Genomic DNA, 21,194 nt, shown 5'->3' with positions numbered 1-21,194 from the left:
AAGAAAACACAAATACTAGACAAACAATAATAGTCATAAATTGTTTGTTAAAACATCATCAAAACAAAAAGGCCAATATTCTTCTCTCTATTTAGGATATAATTTTACTATAAAAAAATAAAATACTTGAAGAGATGGAATGTTCTTCCGGGAAGAACAATACTCCACGTAAAGTGTCTATAATCTTAACATATTCGTAATTTGAGTGTCTAAGTTCTTCTCTTAAAAATATATTAACATAATTTTATGACTTCAGTCTGGGATTGATTAGTTATAGATACTTTTATTAAAAGATGCATTTTCTCCTGGAAGTAGGAGATTTTGGTGAGTATAAGGCTGTAATGTCTATCAGAACAGAGTTCAACTCAGACTCAAAGATATGATAGCAATCAGTATAAGATCTAGAAATTAAGAGATCATTCAAGTGGTTCACTGGGTGGACTATAATGAGGAACGATCTTATCGAAGAGTTTGAGGATTATTCAAATGTAAAGATCTTTGTGATGCTCTTAATGCAAGATTCAAATATGTCTCTCTAATGAGGATCCGAGTTCTTATTATTAAATTGGTTCGAATGATAACTCTGCTGGGCAGAACATTTAATTTATATTTGGATGCTAACCTTTATGATCAGGGATCATGAGATGGCTAGAACTGCATCGTGCTAGGAGCCGCAGATCCAGGCAGTTACGATGGCTTTACAAAACTCATGGAAAGACATATATTACTTTTATCGCATGCCGCAGATGTGACAACATCTAGGGATGTGCAAACGAAAGTGAAGTTGGAGTCTAAATACCGGGTGTGTTCAAGGCTAAAATGTTTATTTCAGCTTTGGTAGCTAAATATCTGATGCACAAGGATAAGAGCAAGTTGCAGGGAGAAATGCCCAAAGACTTTTGGAATGGATTTTAAAATAAAAGAAGTAAATTAAAACAGTGAAGAAACTAACAAATAAGAGAAAGGCATGTAAACAAGCTGATTATTTTATGCAGGAGGGCGCACAACTGAGAAAATGTGGGGCTCATTGATTACATCTGTAGGGTAGAAAATTATTTGTTGACTTCAAAAGATTCCAAATAGGAGTAGAAAAATCTAGTGAGAATATATAATGATTCTAGGTTCCGATGCGTAAAGATTTTCTCTAAGTTTAAGGAACAAACAGATCTTATAATACTTCTACTATAAATGTGGAATCATCTTGGTAGTTAGGCTTGTAGGATTCATGATAGTTTCCCATATATGGGTGACTTAATTATATAGAATTACTTCTTAGATTCTTTGCTTCGCATGAAACATCAAGCTAATCTCTTAGTTAATATTAGAATGTGACTGAATATAAGATAACGTGGTTCATCTTCTTCTCGCACCATGCATTAAGATTGGATCTAATTTATGTAGTCTAGGTCACATTGGAGGATACGTGTAGGCTCGCCAAGGGTGACCTCCTTGGTACATGTACCGAGATGTATCTATCCACCTATGAGCATAGTCTCATTGGTTACTAGAAAATCTTTTAGCAAGACCAAGAAAAAATCCATTGCAATTAGTACACTCTTATATATGTAGACTGATATTTATGAAGGTACAAAGTGGATCTCCTTCATTTCTCTTGTTTATAGACTATTACTCTATTTTCAGTGATATGTACTTGAGTTTGCACCTAGTTTAGAGCTCGAATTTATTTTGAGTGCTGAATCATCAAGGTGGAAAATCAATTAAACAAAAGCAATGAATCTTTGCACATTAGTTGTGAGATCGAGTAGCTATCGACCAATTCAGGGAACTGTATAAAGAAAAGAGAGAAAAGTTAAGTAGTTGACAGTAACCTATATTTTACAATAAAATAATTCTGCGAAAGCGAGGAATACAACTCTACTAGATGTTATTCAGAATATCTACCAATTTGGTTTTGGGAGGATGTGCTATTCAGTTGTTGAGGCTAGTTAGATCACTACATCCATGTGGGTGCATTACTCACACACATACACACTGTTTCTCAATGGTATGAGAAGTTGGACCCTAAAGGAAAGAAGTGTATATCTATACACTAATTTTGGGGATGTGTTTACATATGAGCATCATGATGGGCCTGTGACTAAGGGTGTTATAGGATATTGAGCTCCCCATGTAGATAAAAAGAGATAGTTTGGGATTTGGGTTTACATGAGATCGAGGAGACTATCATAGAGCTATTAATGGAAGAGGATAGTTCATCTACTAGATGTGGATAGTGGGAGCGAGATACCTTTAGGTGACCCAGAGCCATCTAAGGAATCTCACCTACCTCATTGATCATTCTATGGACTAATACCTGCATGGTATTTTGATATTGATGGGAAATATTCATGGCATCACCGTATATTACTTTGGAGCCCAAATCATTTAAAGACACTATTTCTGGGCTACAGTAATAGAGTAAAAAGTAGCAACAAATGGGTAGCTTATGTTCATGAATAAGAATCAAAGCAGGGACGTGGTGGATTTTCCTCCTGAATGGGAGGCCATTGAGATAAATGGTTTTTCAAGGCCAAACAAGATGGGACAATCAAGTGGTGTAGATGGAAAAATGATATACTAAAAATTGTAGGGTGTATGATGAGGAGATGTTCTCTCTAGGAGAGAACCATCTTTCACCAAAATTAACCTTAATAATGCATATCGATCTTGACATATATGCGAAATAGGAATCTATGTGAATGCTAAGATAGTTGTAGGGTCTAGATGGATGCTAAGATAGTTTTTTTCAAGGAGAAGTGGAATAGGAATCTATGGGGATTGACATATATGTCTCAAAGTCAAGAGACTTGAGCATAGGGTGCACAAGTTAAAAAACTCTACCTATAACTTGAAATAATATTTTAGTGTATAGTATTTATTCAATTATATTAGACTATACTAGCCCATGGTTCCATAATGATTGATGAAAGCAATTGTGTCTACCTACGCAAAACTGGTAAGAGTTTGAGATATTATCATTATATATCGATGGTATATTGCTGACTGGGTGTAGCTTAAAGGCCACTGGAACTCCAACTAGGACTCCAATTGCTAAGAGTTATACTCTAAGTTTGGAGCAATGTGCTAACACTAAGGCCTAGAAGAGTGAATGTTGATTATCCCTTATAGGAATGTAGTTGGTAGTCATGTATGCACACAAGAACTGAGATATCCTTTATAGTAGGATTGATGGGTACGCATTGGTCCAATCCTAGTATGACTCATTAGGATGACTCAAGAGGATCCTCAAATATTTAAATGAAGCTGCATTTATGCGTTGTCAGTTGGCAAAATTAACACTCTCTATGGTATATTCAAATGTTGACTGGACCAATGCCCTGGATGAACGAGTGTCATCTTCTAGTCATATTTTCTTACTGAATGGCAGGGCCATTTCATGGAATAGTAAGAAATAATAGAGCATAGCCTATGTTCACCATGGGAAAAAAATATAGTGATATACACAATAGCACTAGAGGCAATCTGGTCGAGCAAATTTTCAGAGAATGTTGATGTAGCTCAACATGCAAAGAATGAGGTGATTCTCAAGCATGTCGACTGTTGGCTATTCGGTAAACTCAAATTACTTTTGATAATTGAATGTAATCTCAGTCAGGTACCATTTTATTAAGAACTAAGAGAAGGAAAAATGTAATGATCATGCATTTTCGATACTAGTTAAAATAATTTTTTAGGATTTTAAAATATTTAAATATTATTTTTAAAAGAGTATTTGTATTTTCTAGATTTTCTAGAATTTTCTACGATTTAAAAGTCCAAATTTTATATTTATTTAAATAATTTTGATATTTATAAATTAACTTAGTGTAGTAAAAACTTTTGAATTAATCCGTTGTGTCATCGTTACTATTACATATTATTTTGCATAATTTGTTGTGCTATTATTACTATTACATATTATTTTATATAATTTATTATATTAGTATAACTAGTACGTAATATTTTGTAGATAATTTTTCCATAATTATTTAATTTAATACATAATTAATTGTGTTTTTTATTAATTATTCTCATTAAATACTAAACCTAACCCTAATTATAAAATATAATAAATAAATAAATAAATAAATAAATAATAAATAAATATAAATATATATATATATATATATATATATATATATATATATATATATATATATATATTATATAATATATATATATATATTATATAATATATATATATATATATATATATATATATATAATATATTATATATATATATATATATATATATATGTATATATATATCACACCTTTCCTCTCTAGTTCACGAGAACCTGTTGCCAACTCTTTCTCTCTCTCTCTCCCCCTCTTTTCTCGTTCTCAACTCACGCCGCCACCCCATCCTCCTCTCCCGTCGAACTTCCTCCTCTTCTCTATTCCCCACCTCTACCGGCCGACTGCCACCCTCAAATCTCATTGATCCGATGCCTTCACACCACCACTGCACTGCTGCGCGTCGTCCGCCGCGCCTGCTCCACCCGACAGCCAGCCTTTACCACCGCCATAGCCTTTGCTACCCGACCGTGCCACCATCAGATTCAGCCACCCTCGCCAACCGCCCATGGCCCTAACCCACACGCCGCAACGCCCCCCCTCCCTTCTAGCGACCAGATCTGACCTGCCGCCTCCTATAGATTCGTGCCATCGAACCCATTACCGACGTCACCGATAGTCACAACAACCCCCGCTGCTCCGTTCACGCCTACGAACTCTAGGCAAGATCCCTCTTGCTCATCGATTTGTCATTTTAATATTCATATCTGTTATTAATTGATTACATAGATTAGTTTGTGTATAAATATCTGTGTGGGATTAGTTGATGATTAATATTAAATAAATTATAGTAATATGATAAATGACATTTCAAAATAATTATAATAAATTATGAGGATTTATTCGACAAAAGAATCATATTTTTTTTGATAACTATTATGATTTAAAAGAATTTATTTTAAAAAAAGGAATTATTTATTTTGAATTAAATTAATTTATAATCTTGTGTTTGATTATTGTAGACCACGACATTCCATGTGTAAAATAATCATAGATTTAAATTTCCTTTTTGACCGTAGTTATATTAGATGTTACCTACCTGCTGATATTTTTTATGAGTAGTTTAAAGGTTTGAATAACAAGATATTGATGAAATCGGCTTGCATGCGTAATTTTACTATTCATAATTACTATTCATGTTTTGTGATCTTATTTAATGTATTTGACATGTCATAATGTTATTGCATAGAATGAGTTAGACCTATTTATTATTTTTTGTTGTGTTTGAGAACCCTTAATAGTTCATGACTTAGAGATCTCGTGCGTCATGAACAGACTTAGTGACATATGTAGGTGCATTGAATGAATTTAGGAGGTGGACCATAAATCTAGTGTGGATTATGATGTTAACATAGAAAAGTGAGAAGAGTTGGGATGGGAAAGTCTTTCTTCATATGATCGGATGTGACTGTTGATATATCTTCCAGGCTCGTACCAGTGGTTAGTGTCGCCACTGGGGTTGGTTTGTATGGCCAAAGTGAAATGTGTACATCACTTTGGTCTGTGGGAATTTAATTCGTCACCCGAGTTTTACATGAGTTCGGATCAGGCAGAAAATAGTTTATGTGTAGTCCTCTGGCCGCATGTGTAGCGGGATTAGGTGCACGTAGGGAATTTGTGAACAGTCAATTATCTGGTAATATGAATGTTGACTCTATGTGAGATGTGGACCAGTGACCTGATATAGGATGGCTAGCTGTATGACCTAGATTACGGGTTGATTTTAGATTCTTTTGGTCGTTATTCTGGTAGTGGATTTTATTTAAATTATTAGAATTTCAATGCTATGTTTCTATTATTATTACTGTCATTATATTGGTCGTTCGACCGTTTCATTCTTCCATGTGGGATCTTGTCGTGTGCCATGCACGCCGACGTACATCTGTTTTCTCTGGTGTATGTCAGATTTAGAGGACGGACAGGTCCAGTATGGAGATGCCTTACAGCTGGAGTGTATTCCAGATGGAGCAGAAGAGAAAGCTGGAGCTTAGTCTTTTCTTTTCGTAGTTGCTGACGTATATTAGATTATTCATATAGTTCTTCTCTTTTAGTATTTGAGGGATTTAGATATTTTTACAATACTTTCGTTTATGCTGTGGGACTATGTATTTTTATATTTTGTTGGACTATTTTGTAATAAGGACACGTTTGACCCAAACTTTATGTCTTGGATATTATCCCATTTATGATATGATATTTCTTTATTCTGAGTTGTTTATTATATTCTTGCTAATTATGATCGGGAACCTTTGACTTCGCATTATATATTCCTTGATGCTTAGTATATTAGATTGAGAAGAAATATTTATTTTTATTTATTCTCCTCAATCTAATACCTCGCAGGCTTGTTCACGTTCTGATTCCCTGATATTTTGGGAAGCGGGGCGTGACAAAAAGGTTGTGTTTTGTGTATCTATACGAGTCAAATGAACCAGGTCTACTGATAAAGAGATCAGCTAAGGAGAGCCTAGGACAATGCACTTAAGCCTCCAGGCTACATCATTAATGATAAACTTTTATTCTAGATTAGACATCAGATACTTAGAATATTATGGATGACAGCTTTATATGACATTATATTTTTTTGGTTCTTTTGACAGCTTTATATGACATTATATTTTTTGGTTCTTTTTTATATATGCATATATAGGATTTCTAATATCTTACTATGGCTTGATTATTTTTTGGCATGGAGTACATTTGTATATGATGTGTACGGGGTACACAAAGGACACTGGGTTCACCATTAGAAAGTTAGATCAGCAAGTATGAGCTCTTATCACACAAGAGATCTCCTTCAGATCTATGGCAGCTGCTGAAGCTAAGGCCAAGCATTGGATGTTATTTGGCTTAGAGCAATGATAACACTATTGTATTACTATGTATGATGACAGTGGAAGCTCTCTATTTGGTCACCCTGCCTGGGTCAGAATGAGGTGGCTGTATACTTATACATTGAGGTAATCAAAGTTGAAATTAAACCCCACATCCACTTTACCTATTTACTATCAGCCACACTAGGGGTTTGATTTGGTGCAAAAGGTGTGGGCTTGTCGAGAGATCCCAAGCATTTTGTAGTGTGATATGACCTAATAAGTTCATCATAAGGTGATGTAACATGGGTTTGTACCGTATTCATTTAATAACGTATGCTCTTAGGGAGAGAAAATTAATATGATAGCATGTTGCCATACGACTTATGCTTGGATCGGATAAAAGGAGGTTAAGGGATAGATCCCTACTCCCTCACTGTGTGAGCCCTTATCAATGGCCACCAGTATTGGAGGGCAATCATTGTACCCTTAGAGACTCTAGGCTATTTGGAAAGATTGTTATTGATGTCTACTACTTTGACAGTTAGATATTGCTATGATGAGATAACATCGCACATAGAGGACAATGTCAGGAAAGTAAGTGATTACACTTCTTTATTCAGGGCTAGAGAAAGATCGATTGACATGTATCCTGATTACATCACTTGACCAACTCTTATTTATATCAGGGCAGGATCTAAGAGTGCAATAAATCGAGGGAAGACTATAGTATTCATGTACGCTTCTTCAAAGGTTCGAAAGTACTTGAGTAGACATGGTTAATCAGATTTAGGGTACAAGATAATGCATACTTACACTACTTATTATGTGTTTTTGTAGGGTGTCAGTCCTAATAGACTTGCTGTAAGGTTACCCTCTTGCATGTTCTGATAGGGGGTAAATAATAACTAAAGTTGCAAGCATACAACTATCAAGTTATAGTATAAAAGATTATCGAATCCCATGAGGAATGTGTTGTAAGAATTAATAAAAATTGGTTCTTAAGTTGTGTGTGATAATTAGGAGAGATAAAAGTGATTGTGGAGAGATAAAGAAAGTGGTTGTGATTATATGCAAATGGAAACAAAAAGAGATTAAGAGGAAGAAGGTAAATAAAATAAAGGGAAATAAAATCAAGAAGCAAATAAGATAAAATTCAAGAATAAAGAACAAAATAAATAAATTAAAAGATGGAGGATTCAATTAGAGATATGATGAATCTAGAATTGAATCCACTATCCAACTTCAATTATAGATTATGACATATTCTCTTTTTATCACATTCTACTTTAGATTTATTAAGTATAGACTATCAAACCATTTAAGGATAGAAATTCTAGAATTCATAGCATAGATTAACAAATTCTGTTTCTACTAATTAGTTCTCTAGTTGATTATCCTAAACATGATTATTTTAAGCACAAGAGAAAAATTCACAAATTATAAAAAATCAAGTTAGTTTCATATAGTTCTAGAATTCCTACAAGAATTAGTTCCACATCTTAAGAAAGAGAAACAAGAAATAAAATCTATACTAGAAACAATAAAAAGAAAATAAAAAAACATAAACTAATTACAAGGTGTAAAATAAGAATAAAGAAGTAAAGTTCTAAGCTATGAACATAAAAATAAATCTTACTAAATTGTAAAAGAAAAGAGCATAAAAGAAAATTTAGATTATGCAAGAAAATAAATCTATACTATAAAATAAAAGTGCAAGATAATAATGTAAAATAAAGACATGAATGTGAATCTACTCTACAAGGCATTAATGTAAATCTAAACTACTAAAAGAAGAAAAGAAATTACTACAATATGAATAAAAAAATAAAAGATAAAAGGGAAATTTACATTACAAGAGGGTTTTAGCCTCTTGAAAGCAAACTTTCATCTTTATCTTCATCTTCAAATAAAGCAAAGAAAAGAAATATATGAAGAGGTGAAATTTTTTTTATTAATTATAATAAAGTTATAATTTTTTGGAAGGTCTTCTCAATTAAGAGTAACCCTTCTATCCAAATAGAATTTTTATAAAAAATTTGACACTCAAAGCCCTCGGCCTCTATCCCTATTTATAGCCTACAATAATGAATAAAAACCCTTAGTTTTTTCTTGGAGATCAAGGATTAAATAACAGCCATAAAACAGTTTCTGTTGTGAACCAATTGCTTGGCCAATCAGTTAGCCAACTAATTGGCCAATCAGTTGGCCGACCAATTAGTTTGCAACATATTAGTTTTTTTGTAATTTCCTATATGATTTCTTCATGAATCCTTAAGATTTCTTAGGCCTTCTTGTGTCTTCATATTTGGGCTTCAATAAATGGTAGAAAATCTGGGAATTTGATTCTTTTAGGTGTTTTTTCATTAATCCTTCATTAACTTATAAATTAAGATAAAAGTCATTTATTAGTAATATTTGTATTTAAATGAAAAAAATAATGGGGGTGTAAAATATAATAAAAATATGATTATTATATTCTCATCGGTCCATGTCGCACTAACGATGTATGGACATGAATTTGAAAAGGAAGGAGATTCTCAAGGAGACTTTAACTCAGGAAGTTGGCTGAGGAAGAAATGGATGGCACTACTCATTTGTGTGAGTGGGGGTATGTTGATTATTATTATAAAATAGACAACCGAATAAGTTGGTAGATAATAACTTATTGTAGAGATAAGATATTCATAATCCTAATAAATGTAGGATTCTATCTCTAAGCCCTTTTATATATATATATATATATATATATATATATATATATATATATATATATGTATATATACATAGTATATATATACTTATACCACTATTAGTATATAGTATACATACTATATATTATAGTAATATATATATATATATTATATAGTTATTATATATACATATAGTATAATATATATTATATTATATATATATATATATACTACCTATACTTTATTGTTCTTATAAGCACAGAACGAGAGCAGAGAGACCGGAGAAACTGCGGCTACTGCTTCAGCTACAGCAATAAAAGTTGTGCTTGCTTTAGGTGAGATGTGCATAATTCCCCTCCACTTATTCAAATTGGTTGCACATTCCCCATACACTCCCTTAACCCTTTGAATGTGATCCCCTATTGGACATGAGTGAACAGAGAAGGATTGTGGCACATCTCTAACAAGCACCTAACAATTTTGCTTGGCACTTAAATTCATACCCATCATTTCTTTATGTTATCTATGCTTATATTATTAGATAAACTATTATAATATATATACTAATCGTACTCATTATATTATATATATCCCTTATATATATATCCTATAGGTACTACTAGTATTATACTATATACGTTAGTATAAGTATAACCTATATAGATTAATTGAGCGTATCCTTGTCATAGAGGAATTTCCCCTCCTTATCCGCCTATGTACACGAATCCCCACATCACATAAAGTAGGCACAAATCCACACAACTGCACGGACTCTCTATGCGCTAACTTGTATAAGGACGTGGCGCGATGCGGTGCCACATCAGGCGGGTCAAGGAGGAAATTCCCCTCCTATGATAGGATACTCCATTAATCTCACTCTATATATATTATATATTATATATACTATATATATATTATATATATATATATATATATAGTAATAATTATACTATCTATATATTCTATATATATATATATCTATATAGTATTATATATATTACTATATATAGCTATACCTATATAGTATATCATATATATATTAATATACTGATGTATATGTGAGAGAGAGAGATGAGAGAGAGAAATGGAGAACTCAGAGAAACTTCCGGAACTAAGTTACTTGGTAGTGATGTGGCCTAATTTTGCCCCTACATCACACCTCGAAGATAGTACCCCAATCACTCTTTACCAACTCCAATGTAGATATATGAACAAGATTAGGTCACATCACTACCATGCTACTTGGTACCAACTCCAATGTATATATATATACAGTTCGTTTCTCATGCGCAGCAGTGCGTATGCATCCAGCCTATTTTAGCGAATGAAGGGATTTTTTTGAAAAAAATCCTTGATAATTGTAAGCGAGCTCGTGACCATACTTGGCATCGAGGAGTGGGGGATTTTTTGAAAAAATCACCGAAGAGCGGGTTAAATCCTCCACCTGACCACTCTCTCTCTCTTCCTATTCCAAAACCCTTATACCTAAAATGAAATCCCCGTCACCGAAAGTGCCGGCCCCATCACCGTTGTAGTTGACATCCTCATCACCGCCACCGACTAACGTCATCAAAAACCCCTGTTGTCGACATCCCCATCACCGACCGCCACCGACAAAGTCATCGAAAGCGCCGGCCGTGACATCCCAAAAACCACTCTTATCCCCCGCTTTCGACAACCCCATCACCGCCAGCTGTGACATCTCCATCACCGAATCTCGACGTGCCCATTTCTCTTCCTACATCAAGCCATCAACCACCCCCAACTCCGGCGATCGCGACATCCCTATCACCGCTGACCGTGACCGATCTCCCTCAAGCTCTCTCTCGAGATCCCCCAACTCAGGTACGGATCTCTCTTTCTCTTGCATTGAAGTCTTTGATCTCTCACATTTACTTTATCCAGAACAACTTCACTATCCTCACAATTTATTTTCTTTTCCTTGATATCCGAACTCTGTGAACTGGACTTAACAACTTTTGTTTTGTTTGCTGCCTCTACTAGACAATTTAAAGGTTTCCAAAGTTCAGATTTATCTTTAGGGGATGCTTTTGTATAATCAGTGTTCTTGTAAAGTGTATAATCAGATGGATCCACAGTAGAAGAGATCCGCAAAAAATAGTAAACTGTGTCAGTAAACATATCTATAGTGAAATTGCTCCAAGAATGAAAAGAACTCTTTTAGTATGCAATACTTGCTGCATCTTAATCTGCATATATTTTTAACATGGTTAATTGCAGAATACTTGCTACATCTTAATCTGCAAATATTTTTAACATGGTTAATTGGAACCTTAGAAAGCATAACGTTCTTTCCTCAATTTCAGAACGCAATTTAGTCTTGTTTTTATTAATCTTTTGTTGCATAAATAGTAAACAATTTTAATTGATTTTTTTTTGTTAGAATGTAAAACTTGGGCACTGAAGCTTTTTCCCTCCTTCGACGAGATTATACCGAATTTATGAAATTTGATATTATATGCATTTTATATAGGTCAATTACAATTTTTGTGAGAAATGGATAGCTTGGGCACTAAAGCTAATGAAGTAAACTTGGACGACGATGATTTGATATATACTCCTCAAGTATGAGATGAGTTGAGGCCAAAAAAGGGGCAAGAATTTAACATAATAGATGATGTTATGATATTCTACAATGCTTATGCTAAAGTAGCTGGGTTTAGTGTAAGGTCTTGGACTACTCAGAAAGAGCCGGGAAGTTGTGAAATAAGAAGGAAGGAGTATGTTTGTTTTAAACAAGAAAAATCTCTAAAAATCGCGGATGTTGGAAAGAAAAGACGTCGAGGAAGCTTAGCTGAGGATTGTACTACAAAAATTATAGTTTTAAAATCAAACTCCAGAAAATACATTGTTACTGTTTTTAATGAGGAGCACAGCCACCCGCTATCAACACCATCAAAGGTTCATCTTTTAAGGTCCCATCGTAACGTTTCAGCTACAACAAAGTCTTTAACTAAACAGTTTTCCTTGGTGAATATACCTCAGCATCAATAATTTAGTTTTCTTGGAAAACAATCTAGAGGTATAGTAAATATTAGGTGCACTCAAAGAGATTTGTATAATCATGAAAGAGATATATGTGCTGATATGAAGGGGCATGATGGAGAAATGTTTTATGAGTATTTAAAATTGGAACAAGGAAAGAATCCCTCGTTTACTTTTCAAATTGAGGCTGATAAGGAACAAACGATTACTCGTTGTTTTTGGTCCGATGCACGTTCAAGGTGGGCTTACAATTTTTTCGGTGATGTTGTAATCTTTAATACTACGTATAACACTAATCGCTATGGCCTGATATTTGCACCAATAATGGGGGTTAACAATCATGGTCAAACAATTGTTTTTGCTTGTGGATTTTTAAAACATGAGAGCGTTGATGATTTTGTATGGTTATTTAAACAATTTTTGGAAAGTATGTTTGGTGGTGCCCCGAAGATGATTATTACCGATCAAGACCCAGCTATGACTACGGCATTCCCTCTTATTCTTCCAAATACTTTTCACAGGTATTATAGTTTGTGTATATTATTAAAAATATTTATATACATAGTCTTTCTTTTTTTAACACTTTGTTTAATTCTTTTGGTAGGTATTGTAGTTGGCATATATTAATGAAGTTTCCTGAGAAAGTTGATGCAATAAAGTATGGTATTTATAAGAGTGAGTTCTCGGCTTGCATTTGGAAATCGGAGACTCCTGAAGAATTTGATTTACAATGGGAAAGTTTGATTAAGAAAAGTGGGTTAGAAGAAAACAAGTGGTTGCAAGACATGTATGAACTTCGGTCAAGATGGATTCCTGCATATGTTAATCACGTGTTCTCAGTAGACATGTCAAGCAGTCAACAAGTAGAAAGTGGACATGCATTCTTCAAGAAATTTGTTTCGAAGAATTATTCATTGGTGGATTTTATGATATAGTTGGCATGAGACTAGTGCGCCAACGTCACGAGGAGTTGATGGCCGATCACAAAGATATAATTGAGAAACCTAAACTTAGAATAAATCATGACTTTTTGGAGCAAATGGTTGATATTTACACGAATGAGATGTATTACAAGTTTGAGGCTGAAGTGTGTGACAGCTTTAACTACAAGTTGCAGTTTGTTAGGGAAACCGACAATCACCGTGTGTATCAAATTCAAAGAAAGAAGTTCACAACAAGTAAAGTCTGTGAAATCGTTTATGACAAGGACTTGGATTTGATTTCTTATAGTTGTAAAAAGTTCGAAAGCGCCAAAATCCCATGTACGCACATTATTTCATATTTGATGAAATTTGATGCTGAAATATTGCCTGATAAATACATCTTAAAGAGGTGGACTAAGTCCGTAAAATCAGAGACAGTGGATGATGAAAAAGGTATGTAGATAACCCCTGACAATTCTTATCTTTTAACGCGGAGTCAATTTATCCAATCATCTTTGGATTTAGTTGACAAGTCCCTCGTATGTGAAGAAACAAGGAAGATGTTTACCGATGGATTGCGTAGCGTTAATGAGCAAATTGACCAATTTCTTATTAGCCGCATGACTATAATGAGCTTCACCGAGAAAAGTAATCCAATATGTAGTGCAACTGGTTCTTGTACTTTTCAAAATAGTTTTAATGAACCTGATCAAGTGTGAGCAAAAGGGTGTGGCAAAAGGTTGAAAGGAGGAAAAGAGAAAGCAATGGCTAGAGCTAAAAATAAAAAAGATTGACGTTGCCACGGGCGTGGTAAAGTAGGCCAATCACATGATAAGCAAAATTGACCGGCACTCACAAATCTATAAGTAATAATTTATGTTGTCTTATTTTTCACATTCTAGTATAATTGTTGATGTATATATATATATATATATATATATATACATTTGTTAATATAATGTAGGTCTTCTACATGCGGTGATACAAATTTGCAAGAGGGCAATGGGCCTTCAAGTGAAGATGGAGATGATATAAGCCTAAAGCTTTCTTGATTAAGTGAGTGTGGAAATTATGCCAAAGCCTCATAGCTTTCTAACTAAACATTTCATTTGTTTTTAATAGCATCTTTCGTAAATATGTTCACATGCATGTCGAGCTGGGTATTTTAAGAGTTTGATTATATCCTGCACCTTTCATTTCTATTTCTAACTAAACATTTCATTTATTTTTTGCAGGTTAGGTTACTCTAATCTCGAAGAAGAAAAAGTTTCAGGGTTTTGTTGTGTGTTTGTGTAGCTGGGATCAACCCACATTTAACTTTGTAGTTGTTTATGTTTGATTGCAATGAATGGAGAAGGATTTGTTGAAGTTTTGTTATGTATTGTAATGGGTACTAATTTTTCTGCTGGGACTTGAGTTGTAAACAAACCAATTCTGGGTGTCTTTATGCTGAATATGATACTATAATGTAGTCACTGAATTGTTTGAATATGATACTATGATGATGATGGTGATGAGAATTATTTTTAACCAATTCAGGGTCTGATGCTGAGTGTCTGGTGCTCTTTTTGGACATGCCTATTTCTGTGAGGTATTCTGTGAGTTGGAGCATCTCTAGAGAAAGTTGCCATCAAGAAACACAACCCTAATGAAATGCAATGGACCTTGATTTCTTATTGTTTAGTAAAATAGTGTATTTAAGCTATAGTTGAAATGGCAATCATCTTTGGATTTAGTCAACATGCTGCACCCAGGTGCATTTATTGTGGCGACGAACCTGTACATGCTTGCCCGGTGACAGGAGGCCCAGTATGTGATCTTTGGCAGTTGGAAGGACTGCCTGCAGCCTGCAGGGCTGAGTGTACTTGGTATATATGTGCCATACTCTGATCTTATGGTTTCCATTGCATCTCAGTACAATGAATCCTATGTCAACAAATTTAATCCTTGATCATTTGGTCTTAGTTAATTAGTTTAGCTTTTATGTAGGAAGTACTAAAATATTTAATTTTGTTGTAGCTAATGTTCTGCAAAAAATGTTTTTCTTCTCATACATACAGCAACAAAAATAGCCAAGCGTGATGAAATACATGCCAACAAGCAAAGGCTCAAAATTATTGCGCATTAACTGATTCCCCAAGAGTATTCACAAAATCATGAAATGGATATATTGTAAGCTCATCCACTTAATGACACAAATTATGCAAGTTTATCCAACCAATGCAAGCTCAGCCACAAATTACATCATATGTTTTTTGCAATAGAGAAACCAACTAATACCACAACGATACATACTAGAAACACTAATATTATAAACAATGAACCTAATACAAAAGCATAGATTGAGAAAATAGAAGTTTCCCCAAGTTTTTCCTTGTCCTCAACCAGATTATGCCTCACTGGATATCTTTGTTCTTGAGCATAAATTGATGTTTGGACATGCCTCGAGCTGGATGCTGAATCATAAGCGAGTGTGTACTTCTCCCATTCAATCAAATCCTCTTCGTACGTTGCATACCCTTTGTAGGAGGCATTTAGGAATTTATCTACCTGAGATTTGCATTCCTCCTAATTATAAAAAATATCACATCATCGACCTCTCTTCACAACATAAAAACTTTTTCTAGCTATGGATAACCTGAAAATACCCCAAATTGGAGGGTAAACAAAATAAACAAAACTTTGGCAATTGTCACTAAATAATTGCCTGCTGTTCCAAGAAGCAGGTGCCACTGAATATATACATCCAATCCATTAAATATAAAAAACCTCATTCTCACTATTATAGTTTTGCCTATAAATGCACACATCTAGTATAAAATCCTTTGTCTATAAATGCACACGTCTAGCCAATTCTAGCATATATTGGGATTTAATCCAGCTCCAACTTAAATTTCTCATATAAATTTACACTAGTACAAAACAGGTCAGCCCAAACGGTTGGAACCGTTTGGGAAAACTCCCTTCCAAACGGTTACAACCGTTTGGGAGAGGTAAAAAACCCGTTTGGGCTAAAGCCGTTGGGGACGAATTGTCCCCAACGGTCGCCCAAACGGTTGTAACCGTTTGGGCAAAACCCCAAACGGTTACAACCGTTTGGGATATTGCCCAAACGGTTATAACCGTTTGGGGTATAAAAATTTACCAAACGGATGTAACCGTTTGGCCAAATGTTAGCCCAAACGGTTGAAACCGTTTGGACAATTTTTTGCCCAAATGGTTTCAACCGTTTGGCCTGTTTTTCACCCAAACGGTTTTAACCGTTTGGGCTATTTATTTTAATAGTTTTTAAATTTTTACTTCTTTATTTATCTACCTGTTTATATACACATCTCACATAATAAGTACTCAACATCTCACAATGAAATCAAAATATTCTCAAACTTTGCTAAATATCCAATGTTATATATTCATACACAATGTTTACTCAATATATAATATTAGAGTCAAAACATATACATACACAATGATTACTCAATATCTCATAATGAAAAGCATCTAATATTATATATTTGTCTCTAGCATCCAAAATGTCCAACATAATCAATCAAGTCAAGAAAAAGAAGAAACTCCTCGAAGAATGTCCTCTTGAGACAAACCCGAACACCTCAAGTCTGCAAATATCCTAACAAGATTCTCCTGTGATAAACCTTGAGCACTAGAAGTAGACGTGTTAGTAGCACAGTTGAAGGCTAAAATTAGTTTGGCTAACATCTTGCTGATCAAGAAAATCATGAAGAAACTGTACGTGTCTTTTCTCGTGGGGGTACATGTAGAAGAGACTTCAAAAGGGTAGGTGAGAGTCTGTCCAAATAGATCTGCTAAAGCACCGCAAGAAAGCCGCAACGTGACAGACTTCTGGTAGTCCTTAGGAACGCGGGTCTTCAGCTCTTCATATATGTAGAATTTCAATCCAGCATAAGGAAGGATTCCGATAAGTGTTCGGCCTACATTAATTGTAAACATGATCAAGTAAAATAAGAGCTCAGAAAATGTAGCACATACTTTTGCAGCAACCATCAACTTCATCAAATATACTCTCCGGTGATCTTATCTACTGATGACGAGTGGGTCCCAAATATAGTTTCTTTCTCCAAATATAGTTCTATTTTAATAATAAAGGGGGAAAACATGCCTTCACTTTAACCCCAATGTATTTTCCAACTCTTCCCTCTGGATCTGGATCACGAGTCCCATCCTCATCAAGATCATCATCACCACGATCACCATCCTTCACAGCAATTACTCTAATGTTAGAAGATAAACAGAAAACATACATGGAAAATTCAGTAATACAACCAATTTATCCAACTAAAATCAAACATGTTCAGCCAGGCTCAATGGCACATGGCATGTGCAGGAATGAATGTGTCACCCGTGCACACATCAATACAGACAGAGAAATGTGCTTCTTGTTACAGATAAACTTGAGTTAAGAAAAGGGATTGCATGTGAAGTAAATAAGGTTATGGCAATATCTTAGCTAATGACTAGTCACTTAAGCATCTCAATATATGATTTTCCAGCTGTAACATAAAAACAGATTTAGAAAAATCTGATTCACTATATACTAAAGAATAACAGACCTTTTTTCATCATAACTAAGTAACCATGGCCACCTTGCACAAACTCCGAAAATACTTCCCAGAAATGCCTTGCAACACCTTTAAATGTGCGCTCAATGGACTCATCTTTTAGCTGGTCCAGAACTGAAATGAGTTCTTTAATTTTCTGCGCCATACAATGTAGTCAAACTCTGTACCTGCTGGTAACAAATAACATCATTTTGTAGGTTTGCACATGATGTTGGATAGAGAGTAGTACCTAATCCCCAGCATCAAGTTCCGCTTGTCTTTTCTGTAATTGTTCTAGTTGCTCCGTGAAGTTCATATACTGGTCAAGAGCCTTTTTGTTGACATGGCTAAATTGATGTAGCTGCTCATTGCACTTATGCAGCATCTTTTGTAATTCTTTCATGCCTTTCCTCTTATACCTTTAGCATTTAATAAAGGAAAAGGCATGAACATACATATCAAACATAAATTGCAAGAATTGATGGCATGACAAATATTATAAAAATTATTTACAAGCTACAGCTGCAGTGATAGGGGGATGGGATCTGTTAGCTAAAATGTTTGGCAAGTTACTTTAAAGTGTAGATCCTTGATTTCCCTTGCTTCAACATCATTTCAAAATAACAAATGAAGAATAGTCATTAATTATTATGGTAGTTTAAACAACTCTGCATCTGTCAACATTTTCATAAAAAGCATTCGGACTTATTTTTTGCTTTAACTCTGCAATTATAATGATTGTAGCTCCTATAAAAAGCAAATCAAGGTGAAGTTGTAAGAATTCCGAAGCTGCCCACGAGGCTTTGTAAAAACAAAACGGGAGATCCAAGATGGAGAAGTCAGCGAAATTCAAAACCTAAGTACATACTAATCTGACCTTAAACAATCATCTTTAATTAATTGTCTAAACAGATGGCGACCAAACATAATAGAACTGACAATGGCAATGTCACAATATAAAATAGCAACATACAGAAACATGACTAAGAATTGACAATAACCAATGTGCTCATACTATTTTGACAGCATAGAGCTTATGCAAGTTTCTATCGGAAACAAGCATAAGAAAAAGTTTAGAAACTTATTAAAGCAGGGGTCAAACAAAGACATAAGTATTACAATCTAACATCAAATTTACTTCTAAACCAAATAAAAGACTGTTGTTACCAAAAAAATTATACATTACACTCAATAGGAGAGTGACCGGATTTGAAACAGATATGAAGTGGTATTTGTCATACTGTAACTGTGATAAAAAACCACATTTACCATACCCGCATCTATTTAATAAACAAATGGACTGGATAATCATATAATCTGCTAAAAAAATCCTATATATACATCCATCCATCAGAATGCTACACAGATCCCGAGGAAGAAATAAAGATATATAGATGCTAAATTTCGCAGTGGGATAACAGAAGCTTTGATGCAAGGACTTAACTTGTAAACCACATTACATTCAATAGATGCTAAATGTCACTAATAAGATAGCAAAAAACAGAAACATGCACAGGAAAGTACGTTGTACATCAATACTGCACTAAGAAAGATTTAGAGGTGGCAATTCATGACTTAAGGCATGTTGTATACAGTAACTATGAAAAACAGTACCTGAAAATATAAAAACAATTTATTTACTACATATGGTTAAGAAAGAGTTAAGCCACAGTAATGGTAACAAACAGAAGATGATCACAGAAACTCAGTTCTCTCAGTGACATTCACAGAAATGATAAGATGGAACATTTCTAAATGCTGCTGTGATTATTTCATCTATTTTATGTGCTTAATTAATGTATGTACATCAGTCTGAAATGTGAAGTGATATTTTTATAATGTGCATCAAACATATGACGCATAGAGCTGAGATCACGAGTAGTAATGAAACTTGGTATTGTTTCTAAGAATACCAGAGCTAAAATAAACTTTGCCAATTCTACTTTAAATATTATTGTACATATAAATTAAAATTTAAACAAAAATAAACCTGAAAGACAAACTTACCTACTCTTTATATGGAAGTCTGGGACCGGCATCAGAATAAACAAACCACCAGACAAACCGTACAATTGTAGCAAGACCAACATAAGCTGGATAACTAGATAAAAAGAGTTCATAAGAATTTAATGAGACAGGGTTTAACTGTAAAATACTACTGACTTAAACTAAGTTGACAAGGTTATAAACTAAGTTGACAAGGTTATACAGGGAAGCCCCTTGGCATGTGGTAAAGATGTTGTAGTCAGAATGATGAGATCGTTTAGAATATGATGTTTACAAATTATTGTAAACTCAATCGACATTGATTTCAACTTTTCAACTTAAGATACAGAAGAAAACGAAGCAGAAAACATTTCGAATATAATGTTTACAAATGTTTATGAATCAGTCACCAAACTAATAAGCACCACAATATCATGAAACTATATTTCCAGAAATATATTATCTTCAAACAACAGGACATCATATCGACCCCCAAACGTAATTTCCCGATGCTTAAGACTCATACCCCCATCAATTCAAAAAAATCATTAAAAAGCATCTAAATCAGACAAATGCAACTAAAACAAAGAGGGGTTTTGTGTATACCTCGTCATTCAGTTTCTTAATACAACCGATGGATGGAAGCAGAGGAGGAGGAGGCGGAGGAGCGCCGGCGAAGATGAGGGAGGAGGAGGGGGTATGATGGCCCGCGGAGAAGATGAGGGAGCCCCGACGAACGAAGATGAGGCGAAGATGAGGTGCGTTGGCCAGCGGCAACGGTCGGACTTCGACGGGGTCGGATAAGGCGAAGACGAGGGGGTTAGGGATTTGAGAGTGCGGTGATGAAAATTTTAGGGATGACTTTAATGTGGCGCTGGGACGAAAATTTTGGGGATAGTGGCGCTGGAATGAAAATTTTGGGGGGAAACGAAAGGAAAAATGCTTCTTCTTTTTTTAACTAATAAAAACTCCCGAACGGGGTTAACCGTTTGGGTTGAGATATCCCAAATGGTTATACCCGTTTGGTGCAGCCGTTTGGGATTTTTTAACAATCCAAACGGTTTTATCTGTTTGGGGTTACTATCCCAAATGGTTATATCCGTTTGGGCTATTTTTACTTG

The 21,194-nt window shown here is 34.5% G+C and overlaps 1 protein-coding gene and 1 long non-coding RNA gene across 3 annotated transcripts; one reads left to right on the top strand and one right to left on the bottom strand.

The window, feature by feature from the left end:
* Positions 13,564–14,753, top strand: LOC109821637 (protein FAR1-RELATED SEQUENCE 1-like). The gene is made up of 2 exons (XM_020387812.1): positions 13,564–13,966; positions 14,749–14,753. The coding sequence occupies exons 1-2, from the start codon at positions 13,564–13,566 to the stop codon at positions 14,751–14,753; spliced, it is 408 nt and encodes a 135-aa protein (XP_020243401.1).
* On the bottom strand, positions 17,675–20,968 carry LOC109820598. Of its 2 annotated transcripts, none has more exons than XR_002241905.1 (5): positions 20,680–20,968; positions 20,095–20,188; positions 18,338–18,506; positions 18,100–18,275; positions 17,675–17,744 (listed from the first exon to the last, which is right to left on the bottom strand). It is a non-coding gene; the product is annotated as an uncharacterized LOC109820598 (long non-coding RNA). The 2 variants fall into 2 exon arrangements; XR_002241904.1 differs by having other exon boundaries at positions 18,100–18,244.

The sequence above is a fragment of the Asparagus officinalis genome, chromosome 8 (assembly GCF_001876935.1).
Source record: "Asparagus officinalis chromosome 8, Aspof.V1, whole genome shotgun sequence".
In the NCBI taxonomy this organism is placed as follows: domain Eukaryota; kingdom Viridiplantae; phylum Streptophyta; class Magnoliopsida; order Asparagales; family Asparagaceae; genus Asparagus; species Asparagus officinalis.
The sequence above is the reverse complement of the archived record's forward strand: the minus strand, read 5'-3'. Positions and strand labels throughout refer to the sequence as shown.

Coding starts and splice junctions, on each gene's coding strand:
- LOC109821637 (XM_020387812.1), top strand. CDS start 13,564: ATGGCCGATCACAAAGATATAATTGAGAAACCTAAACTTAGAATAAAT.